Here is an 18,792-nt window from a genome sequence, read left to right as displayed (position 1 = left end):
GGGAAACCGGGCCATCATTGTTTCTGTGGTTTTCAGTCTCGGCCGGATTCATCGTGCGCGGAGCCCCTGCCTCTCAGTTCTTGGACGAACCCCCCCCCCCCCGCCTCTGCTTTCCGACCAGCAGTCAGACCAGGGTTCTACTAGTAGGGTTTTAAAGGAGCTTTTAAGGCTTCAGTTATAGATTATTAAAACCAAAAGTAATGAAACTATTGGAATATAGAGACAGAAGTGTACTCACGATGACATCATCACTCAGAAAACAGTCGGTGCCTATCTTTCCTGACAGAGAGATACAGATCCACCAGATTATTGTTACCGGGGTCCGTACACGTTTGCACCAGACTGTTCTCCACTCTGTATCACTATGTGTTCACGCTCACATTTATGCGGCAACATTGGGTTCTTTCAAATACATCTGAAATAATTTAGTCAACCTTGGTTCTATTCTTGGACATTTTCATGGCTTCTGGAAACCAACTCTGCCTCTACTTTGGATGATACATATATATCGTATTGCCAGATCACTGATATTATTGAGGTTCTTGGTGTCCAAACAAAACCCAGTGTCTGAGAATACCTGGAGGACCACTGATTGGGGGCTGAGCAAGCGCTGGGGAACAGTGCGCGTTTAGGTGGAGCAGAGTGCAGTCCACCATGACTAATGAGTGATAGGCTGCTCGGGGGGAAACGTAGCAGTTGCCAAATGGAAGTGATAATCCCACTTTTCTTCCTTTCTGCTTGATCACACCTGTGATGACGTAGAAGCTATTAGCACGTCAGTTTAAGAGGATTGTAAAAAAAATGTTGACGTACTCTCAAATTCCACTCCCTCTAATGTGTTGTTAATCACATCATCACATTTGATCTATTTTATTCATAGCACTTATGATACGTTTATATTATTCTTGCTTAGTTTATTATTTGTATTTTCTTCTCTTAACTAGACTGTTACTTCCATGAGATGGGACTCTTGTTCACTTTTAACTCTTACTAATTTTTGCATCTCTGATGCCTAGAGCCGAGTGGCACATAGTAGATGTTCAATTAAAATGTATCAAAAGAATGATAAAATAGATGAAAAGTGAGATTTAGGTAAACAGAAGGAATGAAGATGTAGCCAAACATAGAGAAATAATAGTTGTTTTCAGAACAAAATTTTTAGATTTATTTCATTTATTCACTGTGGCTCCAGAGATTTAAACAAAGGCCAATGAGCAGAAATTATGGACGGATGTCTCTAAAATGTATAGCTGTTTTAAATAACATGTTTAAATATACATGTTTTAAATATGTAGCTGTTATGACTGACCATGAAAATTAGTATTATGTCTATATTTTGTTTTTCACACCTCTCACTTTCAAAAAGAATACGTGTTATGTACCTATGATACAGTGTTTCTCAAAATTAATTCCACAGAGTTTTAGTTTCCATGGATACTGGTGAAAAAGGGCTTCCTGGAAATATATAAATTTGAAAATCTTTACACACTTTATATTCTCTTCTGTAAGCAAAATACGTTTTGGCATATTGTAGCACACCGAGAGTCCTCTCTAGAGAAGATGCCACATTTTGTTAAATCCAGAATTTTTCAAGTTGCTTTGACCCCGATGTGATGATTTTTGCAGATGCCTGTGACCGTCCCCAGAGTGTTGTGTGGAAGTGTGGTTCTGGTGTGGTGTCACTCGGGTGGTGTGGCTCTGAGACTGGATGAGGGTTTTCCATAAGTAGAGGCAAAACGCATGTGTTCATCCACCACCCCCCATTTGTGACCAGCTGCCTCTGTGCCCAGGGTGCCTTGCGTCTTTCTCCCCAGAGACCCCTTGCATCCCATTTTTGTCAACATCAAGCTCAGAGTCTGTCAAGTGGAAAACATCCATGGACACTCGTCTTGAAGCAGGAGGCGAGTGAGGTACTAGTTCGCTCCCTTCCAGACACCTGGCTAGGAGGAAGGAAGGACTGGTGTGTTCAGACCCGATGTGTGCCTCGCACGTTTTCTCCCGCACCTGCTGGGTGATTGCTGTTCAACATTTTGTTACACGTACAACCTTAGAGCTTCCTGCTTTCAGGTGCAGCTCTGAAGCCAGAACTATCTGCTAGGCTGGATGGATTGCTTATTTCTTAAATTTTTTTTTAATGTTTACTTATTTTTGAGAGAAAGGAGAGACAGAGAAGGGCACAAAGCAAGGGAAACAGAGTCTGAAGCAGGCTTTAGGCTCCGAGCTGTCATCACAGAAGCTGATACTGGGCTTGAACTCTCAAGCTGTGAGTCATGACCTGAGCTGAAGTCGGAGGCTTAATCAACTGAGCCACCCAGGCTCTGTAGATTGGTTTTTTTTTTTTTTTTTTTTGGTAAAACAAATTATTTTTTCCTATAAGGTGTATTTCTAAAACGCTGTATCACTGGCCTTCTGAATATAATTAATGTTTATGATAGTAAAATAGATTTTTTACTAAGACATTTTCTCACCTTTTCACTGGGAGAATTTTTATTTTGTTTTATTTTATTTTATTTTATTTTGATGAAAACACTTATTGTAAGGTCTCTGCTCTTAGTCAATTGTAAGTACCCATTACTGTTGACTGGATGCTCAGTGTTGTGTATCTGATCTCTGGGGTTTATTCATCTTACTTAAGTAAAACGTGATGGCAGCTGATTAATAACAGCCCATTTCCTCTCCCCCAAGTCCCTGGGGACGTCTGTCTGTCCTTGGGTATTAGGGAGCGATGTAAGTGGCACCGCATAGCGCCCGTCTTTCTGTGAACTGGGACGTTTTCGTAACTGGCCTTTTTCAGCCCCTGCTTTTGCAGAGTATTTATTCATGAAGAAGGGCTCCAGCTGTGTTCTTAGAATACACGGCTCTTCCTTACACACTCACGCCACAGCATGCAGTCAGGCCACCTTTGTGACTTTGTTCATTTTAGAGATGAGAAATTAAGGTCCATGGATTTACTTAGCTAAGAAGTTGGCAGAAGAGAAGTTTGAACCCGGTCCTGCGCTGTCCGTCCTGTGCCCAGTTCCAGGGCTCTATCTAAGCATTGTCTCTAACGGCCCCGTAAAGGGCACGACGCTCTGACAACACTGTGCCCATTTTTTGTTTCAAAGACTTCATGACTAATTTGGGTTGTTTTCTGTTCTTTACCTTTTTAATTATTTAGGGTTGGTGCCAGTGTCCAGTTCTCCTGTGAGGACAATTACGTGCTCCAGGGCTCCAAGAGCATAACCTGCCAGAGGGTCACCGAGACACTGGCCGCCTGGAGCGACCACCGGCCCATCTGCCGAGGTGAGGGGGGTGCGCACCTGGCGGGACTTGTGACTGCACGGGGCGGCCGGGAGCAGGCAGAACGGAACGAGGCAGGTGCTGGTGCACGTGTTCCTCGTGAGCTGCGTGGAAGAGAAGTATTTCTTCGGAATTTGTGAGGAAGCAAACATTTCAAAGGATAGTAGCAGTTATTAAATTTCTGGAACTCTGGGAACAAACCTGACCATTGCACATACCTGCGTACACACTCGGTGTGACTTGGTACTTGTCCACACACACACACACATGCACACACACTCGTGTGACTTGGTACTCCTCTATATACACACACATATATACACACATGGACACACACACACAGGTACACACACGCACACACACACACACGCACACACACACACACTTTGTGGAGTACTCGGGGTGACCTGGTACTCCTCTCTCAGCTCTCTATATATACACAGTTTGCGTATTTCGTAAATCGGTTACGTGACCAGATCCTTCCACAGGTTTTGTGTACACCCCTTCAAGTGTAAACATGCTCTCTGCTCAGTGGCCATCAGGTTGAATTCTTGGGTTGGTATCAGTGGTAAAGGGAGTTGGTTAACCTCCTCCCAAGTTAGTATTTCACCGATGAAAGATCTTAAACTTAGGTGTCCCGTAGCAGAACATGATACCGCACATCGTCATTTTCTTCTGCAGAGACGTCAAACTACAGATTGGTCACTTCCAGGCAGTATGTGAACAGTCCTACCAGAGTTCTACGGTCCGCAGTGAGACCAGCAGAAGACTATGCAGGCTGTTTTATATGGAAAACCAGTAAAATCCAAAGAGAAACCAGGCTTTTGTTTTGGTTTTGGTTTATGCATTTTGGCCATAAAATAATGTATGCAAATTGATACATTTAAAGGGGGGGAAAAAAGCAGAGTTGACCAATGAATGAAGAGGGAAGTTTTATGTAAGAGAATATCTTATCCCTCCTTAGAGCCTTTTTTTAAGGTGAATAGATTCATAATTTCCTCTCGAGGTTTAAGCAATGCCAGGGACATCCTGTGAGACAGAGTAGTTACCAAATAGACTGCTCGCTGCATCTGAGATGCAGAGACTGTGGTGCCCGATTGGCTGTGCTGTAGCCCTTGCCTGCAGCCATCTGAGGTGCTGGGGCCGGTGGGAAATAGAGGAAGCCAGGGCGCTGGGGCCTCGAGCTGCGTCCGAGGACGGAGTGTGGTGTGTTCTGGCCGCCACCTGTGGGAGGCCCCCCCCCCCCCCCCCCCCGAGCTGGACACGCTTCTCAGAGAAGCCCCAGATCCTGGTCCCGGAAACACGAGGCTCTGGCTGCCTGCTCTCTGTCACACACCACTGTCTAGCTTTGTCCACGATCCAACACTTCAGACAGCAGCAGGCTTTCCAAGGAATTCTAGCAAAAGCCATGCCCCTATCAAGTGATGGTAACGTCTCATGCTCCCAGTAATGAATGAGGGCTGGTGCACAGGTATTATTTTTGCTTCCATTCAGGGAAAGATGTGTCTATTATTTCATGCTTTGCTTGCTCTTGTGTACCAGAAATATATGTCATTATTTTGAAGCCCAAAATAAGCAAAACTAGGAAAGGTGCATCCACTTTAAATTGGTATTTGAGAGTAAATTAAGGAACTATGTGTGTAGGATATTATTTGACTCTTGTTAATCCATAGCCTTCTCTTTCTTTCGGCCTGAACGTCATCTTAAGCTCAGAACACTGTCTCAGGCTCCAGCCCCCACTCGTAACCTGACTCGGTGTCAGGCCTGAGATGCTCCCCCACACCCCACGGAGAGCAGCCGCCTTCTCCGCCCTCCACCTCCGAATGCTCAGGCTTGGAGGGAGTTGGACAGGAGCCTTTCCGCTGCCTGTCCCCGCAGGTTCTCGTGCCCCACAGAACTCTGTTTCACAAGGGAAGGGCTCTTCTCAGGACCTTTGTCTCCTGAGAGGTCCCTTGGCTTGTTTTCTGCGAGACCTGTCACTCCCTGATGCCTGCCTCTGTCCCACCCAGAAGCGAAGACCTATCAGCCCTGATGTCCCATCTGTCCCTCCCAGTCGGTCGTCCCGATGGTTGGGTTACACTAGATGCTGCGTCCTTCTCAGATCCTTCTTCAGCTCTTGTCTGAGGACTTTTAACTTTCTGAAGTAATGAGCTGTACTAGTTAGAAGTAATTCTCTTTTATTTTATATTATGTATCTACTTTTTAAACATTTCTTAATGTCTATTTATTTATGTTGAGAAAGGGCAAGAGAGCACGAGCAGGGAAGGGACAGACAGAGAAAGAGAATGTCAAGCAGGCTCTGCGCTGCCGGCATGGAGCCTGGTGTAGGCTCCATACCACCAATCCTGACCCCATGACCCGAGCTGAAATAAGAGTCCGGTGTTTAACCCACTGAGCCACACAGATGCTCCCGGAAGTAGTTCTCAAGAAGACTTGTCCGTGAAGGCTGTATGTATCAAACCTGTATCCTTAACTAGGACACACTGGGTCTGCGGAACAGTAACAAATATATTTTTAAAACTTAATGTTTTAAAGAAAAATATATTTTAGTTGCAGTAACAAAACATGAAGCAAAAAATTTGAATAGAAAGGCCTGAAATCCTCTACTGAGGAGAATCTGAGATCTGCTAGTTAGAATTAGGTGATAAAGATCAGGCGACAAACATCCAGACCCGGACGGACATGGGCTTCCATCTCACGAAGACACCAGGGGCTGGGCAGCACACGGCCAGGGTGGTGGTGCCATTTCCAGGATGGAAATGCCCCCAGGACCCACCCTGTCGGCCGTGTGGTCAGGCCCTTGCCCTCACGGTCCCGGGCGCTAGCCACAGCCCAGGGAATGGGATTTGGGGTTAGAAGAAGTGGGTTGAGGGAATGCAGCTGTAATCCACGGAGGGTCCCCAGGAAACATCATGTGCATGTCTTCATGCCCGGTCCCACTGGCCAAGTCCCAGCCACGTGTTCTGACCTGGCTGTGAGACTTTGAAATACAGCTTTGAGCCGGGGCGGTCAGAAGCGCAGCCAGTAATTATGTTTCCACGGAAGGAAGGGGCAGCAGACATGCGGCGAAACTGCAGGCTCCCGAGGGAGGTGTTCTTCCTTAAGGGGACAGTCTGAAGGAGTCGCTGCGTAGAGATGTGTCACAAGTTCATGTGTTTTACTTGTTCGTTTGCTTGGTTGTTTTGTTGTTGCTTCTCTGTGTCACCTGCAGCCCTCTGTGAGCGAGAGGGCAAGCAATGAGGCCGTCACTCAGCCTTCTCTCGTACCTGCCGGCATTTTCATCCGGTGCCAAGTGGTAGCCGTAGGTCATGTGGATGGAGGCGGGTGGTGGACCTGTGGGTACAGGAGCCTCCTGGTTTCTGGACCAGAACAGGCTTAGCTTTGAGCATCATGGTTAAATAAGAGACCTGCGCATGCCCCTTCTTGCAGGAGTCCAGCTTCAGATAGCTCCCAGCACCTTCTCTGCCCTGTCCTCCCCTCCCAGCCCTCTAACGAGAGGAGAGCTTCCTTGCTCAAAGCCAGCACGCACATCCCCCCTCTGGTCTGGAAAAAACAGTCTTGCGTAACCTGCTGCACACCCCAGGCAGCAGGGCCCGATCAGTCACTCACCCAGCGGAATGGCCGGACGGGCGAGCACATCTGTAGGTGGATCCCTCGAGCCCTGTTCTGAGGACTCTAGAGCTGTGCTTTCCCCTAGAAACAAAGGACAAGCATGGGGATGTTGCTGAAGATATCTAGTAGCCAGGTTAAAAGCCGGTAAAAAATAAACTGTGAAACAGAGGAAATTAAGTTTAATAAGATTTTATTTAATACAACATGCCCCAAATATTGTCATCTTAACATATAGTCAATATAAAGATTATGAGAAAAATGTTTCCCTTCTTTCTCTCTTTTTCTTCATACAACGACTTGGAAATTCAGGTGTATCGTATTCTAATAACACATCTCAGCTCAGACTAGCCACCTCTCACCTGCCTTGTGGTCATACGCGGTCCGTGCCCAGTATGGACATCTCAGTTCTGGATACTTGGTTCAGCTGCACGCCTCGCTTTTCTCCAGCTATGGGATGTAGTCAACACCCTTGTAGGCGTGAAAGGAGAAAAGAGCTCACTGAGTCGTGCCCTGATTCCCAGAGGGCATCCTCCCTGTAGAACATACCTTCTTCCGTTAATATTTGTAAGTTTCGGGGTGCCTGCTGGCCCAGTCAGCTAAGCATCTGACTTTTGAGCTGGGCTCAGGTCATGCCTCCATGGTTCATGAGATCAAGCCCCGAGTCAGCCTCTGATCTTGGGATTATGTCTCCCTTGCTCTCTGCCCCTTCCCCACTCATGATCTCTCGCATGCATGCACTCTCTCTCTCTCTCTCAAATAAACAGACATTTAAAAATGTTTTCAGTTTCTCAGGTTGGAAGTATTTAGGAACCCTGAGTCGGTTAGCATTCTCTCCTTTAAATTGTGTCTCTACCTGCTTCTACTGATAGGTTCAGCAATTGCAGAAGAGCTGAAAAAAATTTTAAGTGGAGATTTAAAAAAAATAATAAGGAACGTTGAGATTTTAGAACTATTTCTGTAAAAAGCTTGAGATATCTAAAATATGGGGGAGATGGATACCATGAAACTTAATGGCATTTCAGATGCTACACAAACCAGACATGGGATAGTTAGTTAGCTATCAGTGGGTCCCAAACACCAAGAGCCATTTTCTGAATTCACTTTCCAGTCTGAGCCATCATAATAAACAGTAAGGAGAGAACATCATGGTTTGGGATTTCCTGATTCATTCTGAGGCTGAAAATAAGCCCTTGTATTGATCATCTCAGCCAACATGTTCTAAATTCAGCCATCCATCCAACACGCTGAGCTCTGCGCGCCTTGTGAGATTTCAGGTCGTGACTTAAGGGCAGGTTCTCGAGGTTCTCATCTTCATGAAGGGTCTCTAACTCTTAAGTAATTACCGTGCCTTCTCTACACGGGGAATATCTGATGGAGCGTTTGATAAACTGCAGTGAGTCAGAAGCGATCTTTCACATCTGGACACTGGTGTCCTTAGCCAATGCTTACATTAGCTGATTAGCTTGGGGAATGGGGTGGGCATTACCTTTCCCTCCTGTTACCAAATAGACAAATGGTTGTCATACCTTGGTGATTATGCAAGTGATTTTGTTTGAGATTATGATTACGTCATTTACTTCACACTTACTTCACATGAAAGCAACTAGTATGAGTTTTCACAGGGTAAAATATTTTGAGCTGTTTACAACTATGCAAAGCATCTTTGGCAGTAGATTTTTAAAGTAAGCAAACAAATCAACAAACAAAGGAAGAGGATTTTTAAGTAAAATGTTTCAGCTGGCATTTCATTCTGTCAATATTTACCGGGGCTTAGGAGAGAGAACTTCCGTTCACGCTAAGGCACTCTGATCTGTGGAATTAATATTTTTAGTTGCTCACTGAGTTGAAAGAGCACATAAGAAAAGTGAAGTAGTGTTTGCATTTGTAACTGTGGTTACATGGACCGCAATTACAACCACCAGGGGTCCTAGAATAAAGCTCTTCCCTCCGGACTCTACATTAGGTTAGCTAAAAATTACTTTCAATTTATTAAGTTGTCATTTGCCAAGAACTTTTTATAGCTTATTCTTTCTTACCTATGTTTTCTCTCCATGCAGAAAGGACCTTGTAAATAGTGGTCAAAGGCCACTTCCCTGAAGGAGGACTCATTATTCTACTGGCTTAAATTTCAAGTCAATTTTAAGATTATGCTTTGTATACTGATTATTTTACCAGGTAGCTATAATCTCAAGAGTTAAAGAGACATACAGACTTTTAACTTTTAATTTAATTCCAGTGAATTTGGAAAATTTTCTCTTGTTGCTTCTAGACTTCTAAAGTTTTATACCTTTTAGTTGAAGCCTACTTGGGTAAAAAACACATTTTTCTCTCCTTTTAATTAGGTTATTTTAAATAATAAAACTGTGTATATGTCTATCACTCTCCAATTCTGTTGACATAAAATGACTTGAACACTACTGCTAATTTGGTGCTAATTATGTTCCTGGAACATGATGTGGACATTTCTGACACAGGGTCCTCTCATGTTGTCCTTCTGCCTGGGACCCTCCCTCCAGGTGTCCATGTGGCTGTCCAGACTCCACCTTTGTTCAACCATCATCTCTCCCAAAATCCTACCATGACCACCATCTTCTTGAGCAAGTCTTTTCTAGATACGCCCCAAACCCTTCCTCAGACTTTCCTAGAGAGCTTCTGTGTCCTCTGCACAGTAGGTGGCATGTGTTGATGTGTTACTTGCCCGAGGAAGGAAAGGATCTTGGTGTTGTTCTGCATCTGCTGAATCATCTGTGCCTGACCCCGTCCCTGGTGCACAGGAAGCGTGCCTCGTGCATTTCTGCTGTACGCAGGCCACGATATGCTACATGCCCTCCTTGCTCTCTGCCCTTCCAGCCTTGCCACAATCACAGATGAAGCTGTGATTAGTTCACTCACTGAAAAAGCTGAGGGGTGAGAAATGCACTAAAGCCAGATGAGATGTCCAGTAACTGCATTAACCAGTCTTGGAACTCAGCTGTGATTAAGAAAAGTGACTCTTAACCCCTACGACACACTTTTTTCCACCTCAGTTGACAATCTGGATAAAACACGAAAGCTAGGATTGATTAAAATGCTTTCTCCTAAAAACATACAAGAAACAGACTATCAAATATACTATTAAAGTGTTCGAAACATGCTTCAGATATGATTCAAGGTAGCCTTTTAATTTAAATGTAGTCATTGGGACTATTCCTCTCCAACTAATGTGATTAATTAGATAGTTACTATAGAACAGTACAGATTCCTGGAACTGAATTTACATAGATGGACAAGTTATAACTTCTTATTATATAAGATGGATTATGTGAAACAAATATGTTTTATACTTAATATTCATTGATTAAATAGATAAATGGCATATATTTGCATCCAAAATCAGATAGTTTTTCTCTACTTCCTTCTTCTTATATTTTCTACTATCATGTGAATTCTTACTTAATTTTAAAAACATAAAACATGTAAGTAAACTTTGAGTTCACAAGTTTAGAACACTGCCACATGAGTGAGTAATATTAGCTGTCCTTTGGTCATGGTTATTGTCAAAGACCATTTGTTAAGCATTATTGGTCATTTATGTGTTACTTTATATTAGATGCTGTATTTCCAGGCAGATCTGGACAAGGCAGAGTATAAAACCTTGTTTGACATTACCGTAGTGTCATTACTGAACTATGTCGGCCAGTTAAGCACTGTGTTGACTGCTTGACCGTCTTCGTACAACGTTCGGTGCAGCAGCCACTGTTTGCGGGAATACCCCCACCTCCATGGACACTGAAATCGCTCACTCTTCACTGGAGCAGGTTTGCTACACTAGCAGGACAGTCCGTGTCCGAGAAGGTCCACGATCCATGCCTAGCGTGCAGTGAGGACCCAGCAAAGAGTCCAGGGCATGGAGAGGCAGGCCGGGTGGCGGGTCCTCGGGGCTCCAGCTTCTGCATCAGAAAATAGCCTGGTTTCAGGAATCCACATACCATTGTCAAGTTCCTATTCAACTGTAGCCCAAAAACCATTGGGGAAGCAACAGAAATGTGCTTTGCAGGTAAACTGCCCCCGGTCATGCTGCTTAGAAGGCTCTGGGCGCACCTTTGTTCCTTCCTGCCCCACAGCCCCTCCCCCCCATTCTTAGGGAACGCGGTCTTGGGTGTCTTCCCCTAGAGGAGGCTTTTACCAGAAAAGTGACATACAGTGGGTGTGAAGGGAATTTACCTTCAGGTGTTGAGGCTGACAAGGCGGGGGGACAAGGAGTGTGACATGGCTAGCAGCGTGTCTCACTCTGCTCTACAACTCGGGGTTTAGGGGCTGGGGGCTCGGGCAGTGAGACCCCCCTGAGGTCATGATCTCTCAGTTCATGAGCTCAAGCTCCACATGGGGCTCTGTGCTGACAGTGCAGAGCCCGTTTGGGATTCTTTTTCTCCCTCTGTCTGCCCTTCCCCTGCCCTCGTGCTTTCTCTCTCTCTCTCTCTCTGTAAACAAACAAACTTAAAAAAAATTCAGAGATCTGGCCAGCTCATAGAACCCTGCCACAGGACCCCAGGATGGAAGGGAAATGCTAGGTGACAGACTGCCTGCACGGGATTCAGAAGGTCACACCCAGTGTGCACAGCGGACTCTATGCACCTGGACAATGAGACACTGGAACCGTCACAGTTCAGAACACGGTAGTATTACTCAGTGAGGACTTGCACGTGATGATTGAACTTGGAGAGGTTGCCAGTGGGAAATCCGGGGGTTATCCGTGATTACTAGAACAACATTGGTCCAGAAAGCAGCACCCCGTGATGGGTGTGCTGATGGTGGTATCCTCGTTGAGTGAGGAAGCAGATGACGAGGGTGGGGGAGATTCAGAAGAGCAAAGACTGAGGCACCAGCTAAAGGTTTTAACAGTTTCCTAAGGCAGAGGATTATAATGAAATAGAGCTAGGTCATTTATTTAAGGGTTCTTAAACCCCTGGTTTAAGAACTCTTAAGTATTTAGGGGGAAAATTATCAAATGCTAGGAATTGTTCTAATTATTAAGGTAATATAGTGGTTAAGACAGAGAAAAATTCCTGTCCTGATGGCTTGATTGAAAGAATGGGTAAAAAATAGTTAAATTAATGGATTAGAAAAATGTATTGCAAAAACAGAGATATATTTCTATGACAAAAGAAATAAATTATTTTATGAATTAATTTGACAATTTCTGATGAAAAAGATCTCTGAAGAGGTTGGATTCATAACTCACTCTATATGAGACGCAGTCCTCAATATGCATGAAAATGTGGCAAATGTACTGCTTTACTGTAAATGTTGTACTAATAGGTAACCCACTAAAATACATAATCACTAAAAATCCTATTTCCCCAAGCAGTGGGTTAGATGAATTTCTTGGAGAGCTGGGTAGGCAATTTGAATAAGTCAAGTTAAGGGTCACCCTTCAAAGCAGACAAGTGGGACATAAGGCCGTTGACGGGATGTCAGATTTGGTGAACTTTTCAGCAGAGTGACAGCTAAGGCTAATGACTGGATGGGCACAAATTGTCGGTGGGAATGTAACAATTAGTTCCCAATGCACTCACTGACTCTTCTGATGTTTTATTGAAGGTTGATATACTTAGAGTGGCACATCGGTAATATTAATTCAAAATTAAGTCAAAAAATATTTATTGAGTAATGTAACATTATGCTTACAGCAACTTCTCAGTATGAAATTTAGCAAAGAAAGAGCATGTAACACAAAGGCATTGTAAATCAACATGTATTGACGATAACTTCTAAGACTTTCTGATGAATATTGCTACCAGGGAGCTTTAAAAAACTTTCGCATCTGAAGTTCATGATCCTTTCTGAGAATGTGCTCCTAAAAATAGATTCTGTAGCATGTAGTGGTAGAAGTGTTTGTGTACAGTTAGCTCTCTGTGGGGGGGGAACCTACTGAATTTTGAAAATGAGATCGTCTTTTATGTATCTTTATTTAAGAAATTTTGTCCATTTTCAAAGTAAACGCCAATATTTTAAACGTTGATTTTCCTGTTTTTGTTAATTGATGTGTACATTAATTCTCAGCTAATTGTTTTCATAGTAAGTATCAAGTGACTGAGAAGTTGTCTACTCTGATCTCATTTTTCTATGTCAGCAGCTCTAGACGCTGGCCGTGGTGCTGATGCTTAGGGAAGGGTGGTTTCCCAAGATAGAAATTCACAGCCTTGTAGGACAGAAAGATCTGTGAGTCATCACCATAAAGAACTATTAATAGGAATAGGTATGAATTAGATTCCATTGCAAGCTGATATTTGATTTCTAAAAATTATCTGCCAATTTGAAGGGAAATAAAACCCTCCTTTCTTAAAATGGAGGCCATTTGAAATATATACATTGTTAATTTTTGTTAATTTTTTTAATGTTTATTTATTTTGAGAGGAAGAGAACATGCGTTGGGAAGGGGCAGAGACAGAGGGAGAGAGAGAACACAGGGGAGGGGCAGAGAGAGAGGGAGAGAGAGAATCCCAAGCAGGCTCCACACTGTCAGCCCAGAGCCCAGTGTGGGGCTCAGTCTCATAAACTGTGAGATCATGATCTGAGCCAAAATTGATAATCTGATGCTGAACCAGCTGAGCCAGCAAGACACCCCTGAAATAGAAATTTATATATAATCCTAACCTTTGTTAGGTTGTGTCATTTCTGTAGTTTGCTGGGTCTTTCAGTTTAAGGGTGTTTCTTTCTCTTTCTAGAGCCACTGTTTCTATTTTCTTCCTTTAAATTGTCAACTATATGTTAATCTCCTGCTTGCCCTGTGCTATAAGGAAATGTGTATAATTGACTGTAGAATCGAGTATAGAGCTTGGAAGAGACTTTGGAGATGACCCATCACATGATCCGCGTTTAGAAGGGAGAGGACAAGGTTGTCCTACAGCGTAGAGCATGGTGTGTGTGTGTTTGGGGGGGGTCCTCCGGAGCTGCCTGCCCGTTCCCCTCTATCTTACTGAGTCTGCGTCCAGCCAAAGGAATGTACAGACTCTCGGAATCATGCCTGGGTTTGAGATGGACTGACGTGACCTGGCACCGTCCATGGTGATATCAGTGACATGGTCATTCTGTGGATGGTAATGCCTTGGGAAATTTCATAGAGTTCCCGTCTAACGTTGCAGATGCCGAAATGGGTCCCGATGGCTGAGCCCATCGCACTTGCCAACCTGCACTCTTGAACCACATTTTATCATCATCGGTGAACAGCTAACTTGATGTTTCATGTGCCTATTTTGTCTTCACTACACAGATAAAATGCTGAAGAAAGTAATACCATCTCTGTGTATTTCTAGCTAGAACATGCGGATCCAATCTGCGTGGGCCCAGCGGCATCATCACCTCCCCAAATTACCCGGTTCAGTACGAAGACAACGCCCAGTGCGTGTGGGTCATCACCACAAGCGATCCGGACAAGGTAAGGCCTCCACCTCCCCGCCCGGAGCCGCCGGCGCCATGGGTGCTCTGACTCGGCCGCTGTTTGTGAATGTGGTGTGCCCGTGCGGTTTGCTGCGTGAAGTCAGAGCTCATGCCGCCTTCTGAGCACACATACCCACACGTAGTGGAAAAAGTCCGGGCCTCAGGATAAAGAGAGTTTTGCTCATACGGTTGCCTCCTCCTGGCTCTGGAGGTTATGTCTATGTTCTCCACCCCCGCCCCAGTTTTATTGAGATATAATTGACATATAACATTGGCCTGTATAATGTAATTATTCGATATATAAAATATACATATGTCATCTCACATAGTTACCACGTTGTTTTCTTACGATAAGAACTTTTAATACCTGTTCTCTTACCAACTCTTAAGGATACAGTACAGTAACTATGAGGGCAGTGGAATCAAGCTGGAATCGAGAGTGGCTTTGGGGGGAGCAGTGAGACCCTCACCAGAATGAGGGAATGTTCCAGTCCTCCCAGCCCCCTCCCCACCAGGGGCACTCTACCCTACATGGGCATTTCCTGCACCGATGTTAATAGTGACCTTATTTTATTCCCCAGATCATTCTAATTTGGAAGAATATAAATCCTCCCTCCCTTGAATCAGGGAAAGGGCCTCAGGAAGCAGGATTTTTTTAATGGGAGGAGATAATGAGTTTGGTTTTAGGCATAATGGCAGTGAGGCACCTGCTGTATGTTCATTTCAAGTGGCTGTAACTGGTAGAGGTGAATGTGGAATTCACAAGTGTGCTGTTGGCCGCTAAGATCTGGGATGTGCACGGTGTCCTGTGGAGAAGCCAAATAGGGTCGGAGAGACTCTTGCTGGTGGCACACTTTCTCTCTGTGTCAGTGGGAGGGGGACTGGGCCTCACTGTCATGAATGATGGGGGCTTTGCAATTCTGTGTGTCAGGTGCAGGGCTGTAAAGTGTGGGTCCTCTTATGGAGGGAGCAGTGGACCCTGCTGTTGTCATAGGTCAGGCTGTGGTTCCAGCGTCAGTCCTCAGGGAATCTGGGAAACACCCCCACAGTATTCCAAAATCCATTTAAACCCAAACCACATATAAATAATGTGAATAGTTTGTGCATTACACACACACCTATATATCTGGGTTTCTTTCTTTCCTGTGCATGCTAGAGTAATTGAAATCTGTGTGTTCAAGGAAGCTTAGACTTCCTACTGTCTGAACCCTTCACCCAACAGACAGGAAACCGAGATCCAAGGAATGTAAGCAGGTGCTCAAGGTGTCCTGGCCATCTTGCTCCTATGGAGGATGAGAGCACATGTGTTTCTTTCCTGGCCTGTGACGATCTTCGTCAGCTCTCTCTGTAAGACACCGTTATTACTGCAGCTCCGAGTCCATCGGCACTGCGAGGGGCGCCGTGAGGACACGGCGTGACAGGCTGTTCTGGGCGTCGGTAGGATGCGTGGGGCTATATGTATTAGCAAAGTGTTGATGAAGCATTACTTCACATAGCAAAATGGGGGGCTGGTGAGGTCTCAGGTTTAATTCAGGAGCTCAGGAACATTGCTGGGAATTTACATGACTTACATGAGTTACGCCCCCTCTCATTTCACTGGAGAAATGAGCCATGTGTTTCTAAAAAATGGGTGGAATTTTCTAGAATGTCCTTAGTGGACTTGCCTTCAGGTCCACCTGAGTCGAATGCCCCTGGTCCAGCTCCTCGGGAGCCTGAGGAAAGAAGCATCTGGAAGGCAGAAGGCAGGGCTGATGATTTTGGCAACCCAGTTGTGTCTACCACACCATACAAGCAAAATGTTAAAGAGAGAGAATCTGGGTTATTATGAGGGTCATATTTTGTTGATGATGCACTTCAGACCCCGTTATTTCCCTGTGCCAAACTCTAGCAGGCTGAAGTCTGATAAAATGGATGGAGTGTGTTCTCTGACAATGTTCCAACATGGTCAGACTGCAAGATGATAAATAGAGTAATGGACACGTGCCGTTTGGACTCACATATTTCTCTGGTTCAGGGGTTTTGCTTTTCCAACTCATCTTTGTGTGCATTTACATAGATTTTTCTAATGATTTTATATAAATTTGGTTGGTGCCAAACACTCAAAAGTTAAGTTTCATTTCAGGAATCTTGTGTTATATTGCTTCAGTAAATCCTTTACCTTTCTTTGTTTATTGTGGAGAAACGTTCAGAGAAGAAGCAAGACATCCAGGTTGATGCACTCGTGCACAGTACTCTTGCTGGAGCACCACTTAGACACCTGAAGGCATCTCAATTAAGCAGAATTACCATCCAAATTAAGAAGCAGTCATTGCCATTAAGTATAATTAGGCTTAATTTGATTCCTTGGGAGACATTCCAAATAAGGGGGCTTCCCGATTAAGCACATGGTGATGAAGGTATATTACATATTGAGCATAAGAGAAAAGAGTGGTTATATACAGATTCCCAGACAATGACTTGCTAGGAGCATTAACAGAGAATTCTAGGTAGGAAGTGTTGGTGTTCCTCAGTCTGTACGTTTGACTTGCAAACTTTTGAGAAATAAGGTGGAATAGAAAACAAAAATCAATTTCCAATGTCAATCAGAGATTAGTTGATAATCTCCTCTTTTGTTGAAATGTTAATCTCTTAATGATTTATAGTCTTTCCTGGTCTTGTTTTCACTTTGATTGTTATGTAACCCAGTGACAAGCTGTTATATAACCAAGTGACATGTGTCAGTTTATGCGAAGCATTAACATAAAATTGCTTGTACAAGATAATTATCATAGAAAGCTCAGTGTCTGGTAGTAATGAATATTACAATTTGTCATATTGTGGATATCATCTTATAAAGAATACTAGAAATGTGTGTGTGTGTGTGTGTGTGTGTGTGTGTGTGTATTTATTTATTTATTTATTTATTTTATCAGGACACTTGGATGGTTCAGTCAGTTCAATGCCCAACTTTGGCTTAGGTCATGACCTCACAGGTCGTGAGTTCAAGGCCCAGGTCGGGGTTTGCTCTGACAGTGTGGAGCCTCCTTGGGATTCTCTCTCCCTGTCTCTCTGCCCCTTCCCCGCTCACATTCTATTAAAAATAAGTAAATATTAAAATTTTTAAATATATAATTATATATTAAATAATATATTAGTTATAACTAATAATTATAAAACTATTAAATACATATATATTTTTAGGAGAACCTGTTATGTAGTGTGTTCTAGGCAGAAAGTTCAAAAGAAATTGTCCTCAAGAAGATTCAGTTTAGCGGGGAAGCAGATTTCTAAACAGCCAAGCACAACTGCTCCTGCCGTACTAGTCTAGTAAAAATCCAACAGAAATTAATTCAGTAATGAGACACTGGTTAATGTAGTGCATTGAGCACACATGCAGCAATTCGGCTGTCTCAGCGAAAACTCGTGACACGCTGTGTGACCAGGTTCCGGAGACTCTCCTCTATGGTTGATGAGTTATAGGTTAGAGGATTATCAGCACATGCTCTCAAAGTCCATCCCTGGGGTGTCCATTAGGAAGGTGAAAGGTAGACTGCTTTGTCTGGAGGCCTTACAAAGACATGCGGGCGCAGTCTGTCTACACACATGTATGTCAGTATGCGCATATGAATCACCAGCGCACTTCTGTGTGCACGTGTCTGTGTACGCATCTGTGTGCACATATGTCCTGCAGACACGTGTCTGTGTGCACATCTGTGTGCACATAAGTCCTGAAGGCACTTGTACATGTAAAGAGATTACCTCCATAGTCCAAGCATTTCAACAGAAGGCAGGAGAAATGGTCAAATCTCCCAAAATACAGGAAAAATTCCCCAAACAGCACTAGGTTTATGTGATCAATTCCTAACTTGCTCAAAGCTACAATTAAACATTGTGTTTTTTTAAAGAGTATTTTATTTGTTTATTAATGGCACAAAACATAAAGGTACATCTTAGGAATTTTAAATGAAATGAAATAAGTTACTTAAATTCCCTTTTGAAAGCATGCCTGTGTCAATCACATCTGAATTTACACTCTCTTGCACCATTGGATGGCCTGTAGTGAGAACTAATAAATGATTTTTAATAAATGACTGTAATTATGACCAGGCTTGTCCTGTTTTATATCGCTGGAGAGAAGGTGGTGCCTTAATTGAAGGTTTTGTTTGTTTTGGGAGAGAGAGAGAGAGAGAGAGAGAGAGAGAGAGAGGGAGAATATTCCAAGCAGGCTCCCCACTGTCAGCACAGAGTCCGATGTGGGGCTTGATCTTACTAACCAGGAGATCCTGACCTGAGCCAAAATCAAGAATCAGATGCTGAACAGAATGAGCCACCCAGGCACCCCTTATATATATTTTTTTTTCAGGCCAGCAATGCTACAAGTCTTCATATTATTTGGGTTCTAACAAGGGCCACATATTTTGTACTAATATGCTACCAGATAACAAAATACTATTTTCAGTGGTACGTCTATTGCATATCACACAAAAGGGACATTTGACCCTA

At 43.7% G+C, this 18,792-nt stretch overlaps 1 protein-coding gene across 1 annotated transcript in view; it reads left to right on the top strand.

Annotated features, from left to right (window-relative positions):
• CSMD1 (CUB and Sushi multiple domains 1) overlaps positions 1-18,792 on the top strand; it is a 1,512,254-nt gene that overhangs the window by 1,021,225 nt on the left and 472,237 nt on the right. Inside the window, exons 9-10 of the mRNA XM_029933196.1 lie at positions 3,158-3,282; positions 14,187-14,308. Coding sequence (XP_029789056.1) covers positions 3,158-3,282; positions 14,187-14,308 — 247 coding nt within the window. The remainder of the gene's footprint in view (positions 1-3,157; positions 3,283-14,186; positions 14,309-18,792) is intronic.

The sequence above is a fragment of the Suricata suricatta genome, chromosome 1 (assembly GCF_006229205.1).
Source record: "Suricata suricatta isolate VVHF042 chromosome 1, meerkat_22Aug2017_6uvM2_HiC, whole genome shotgun sequence".
Taxonomy (NCBI): Eukaryota; Metazoa; Chordata; class Mammalia; order Carnivora; family Herpestidae; genus Suricata; species Suricata suricatta.
Note: the sequence above shows the minus strand (reverse complement) of the source record. Positions and strands in the feature narration are given on the sequence as shown.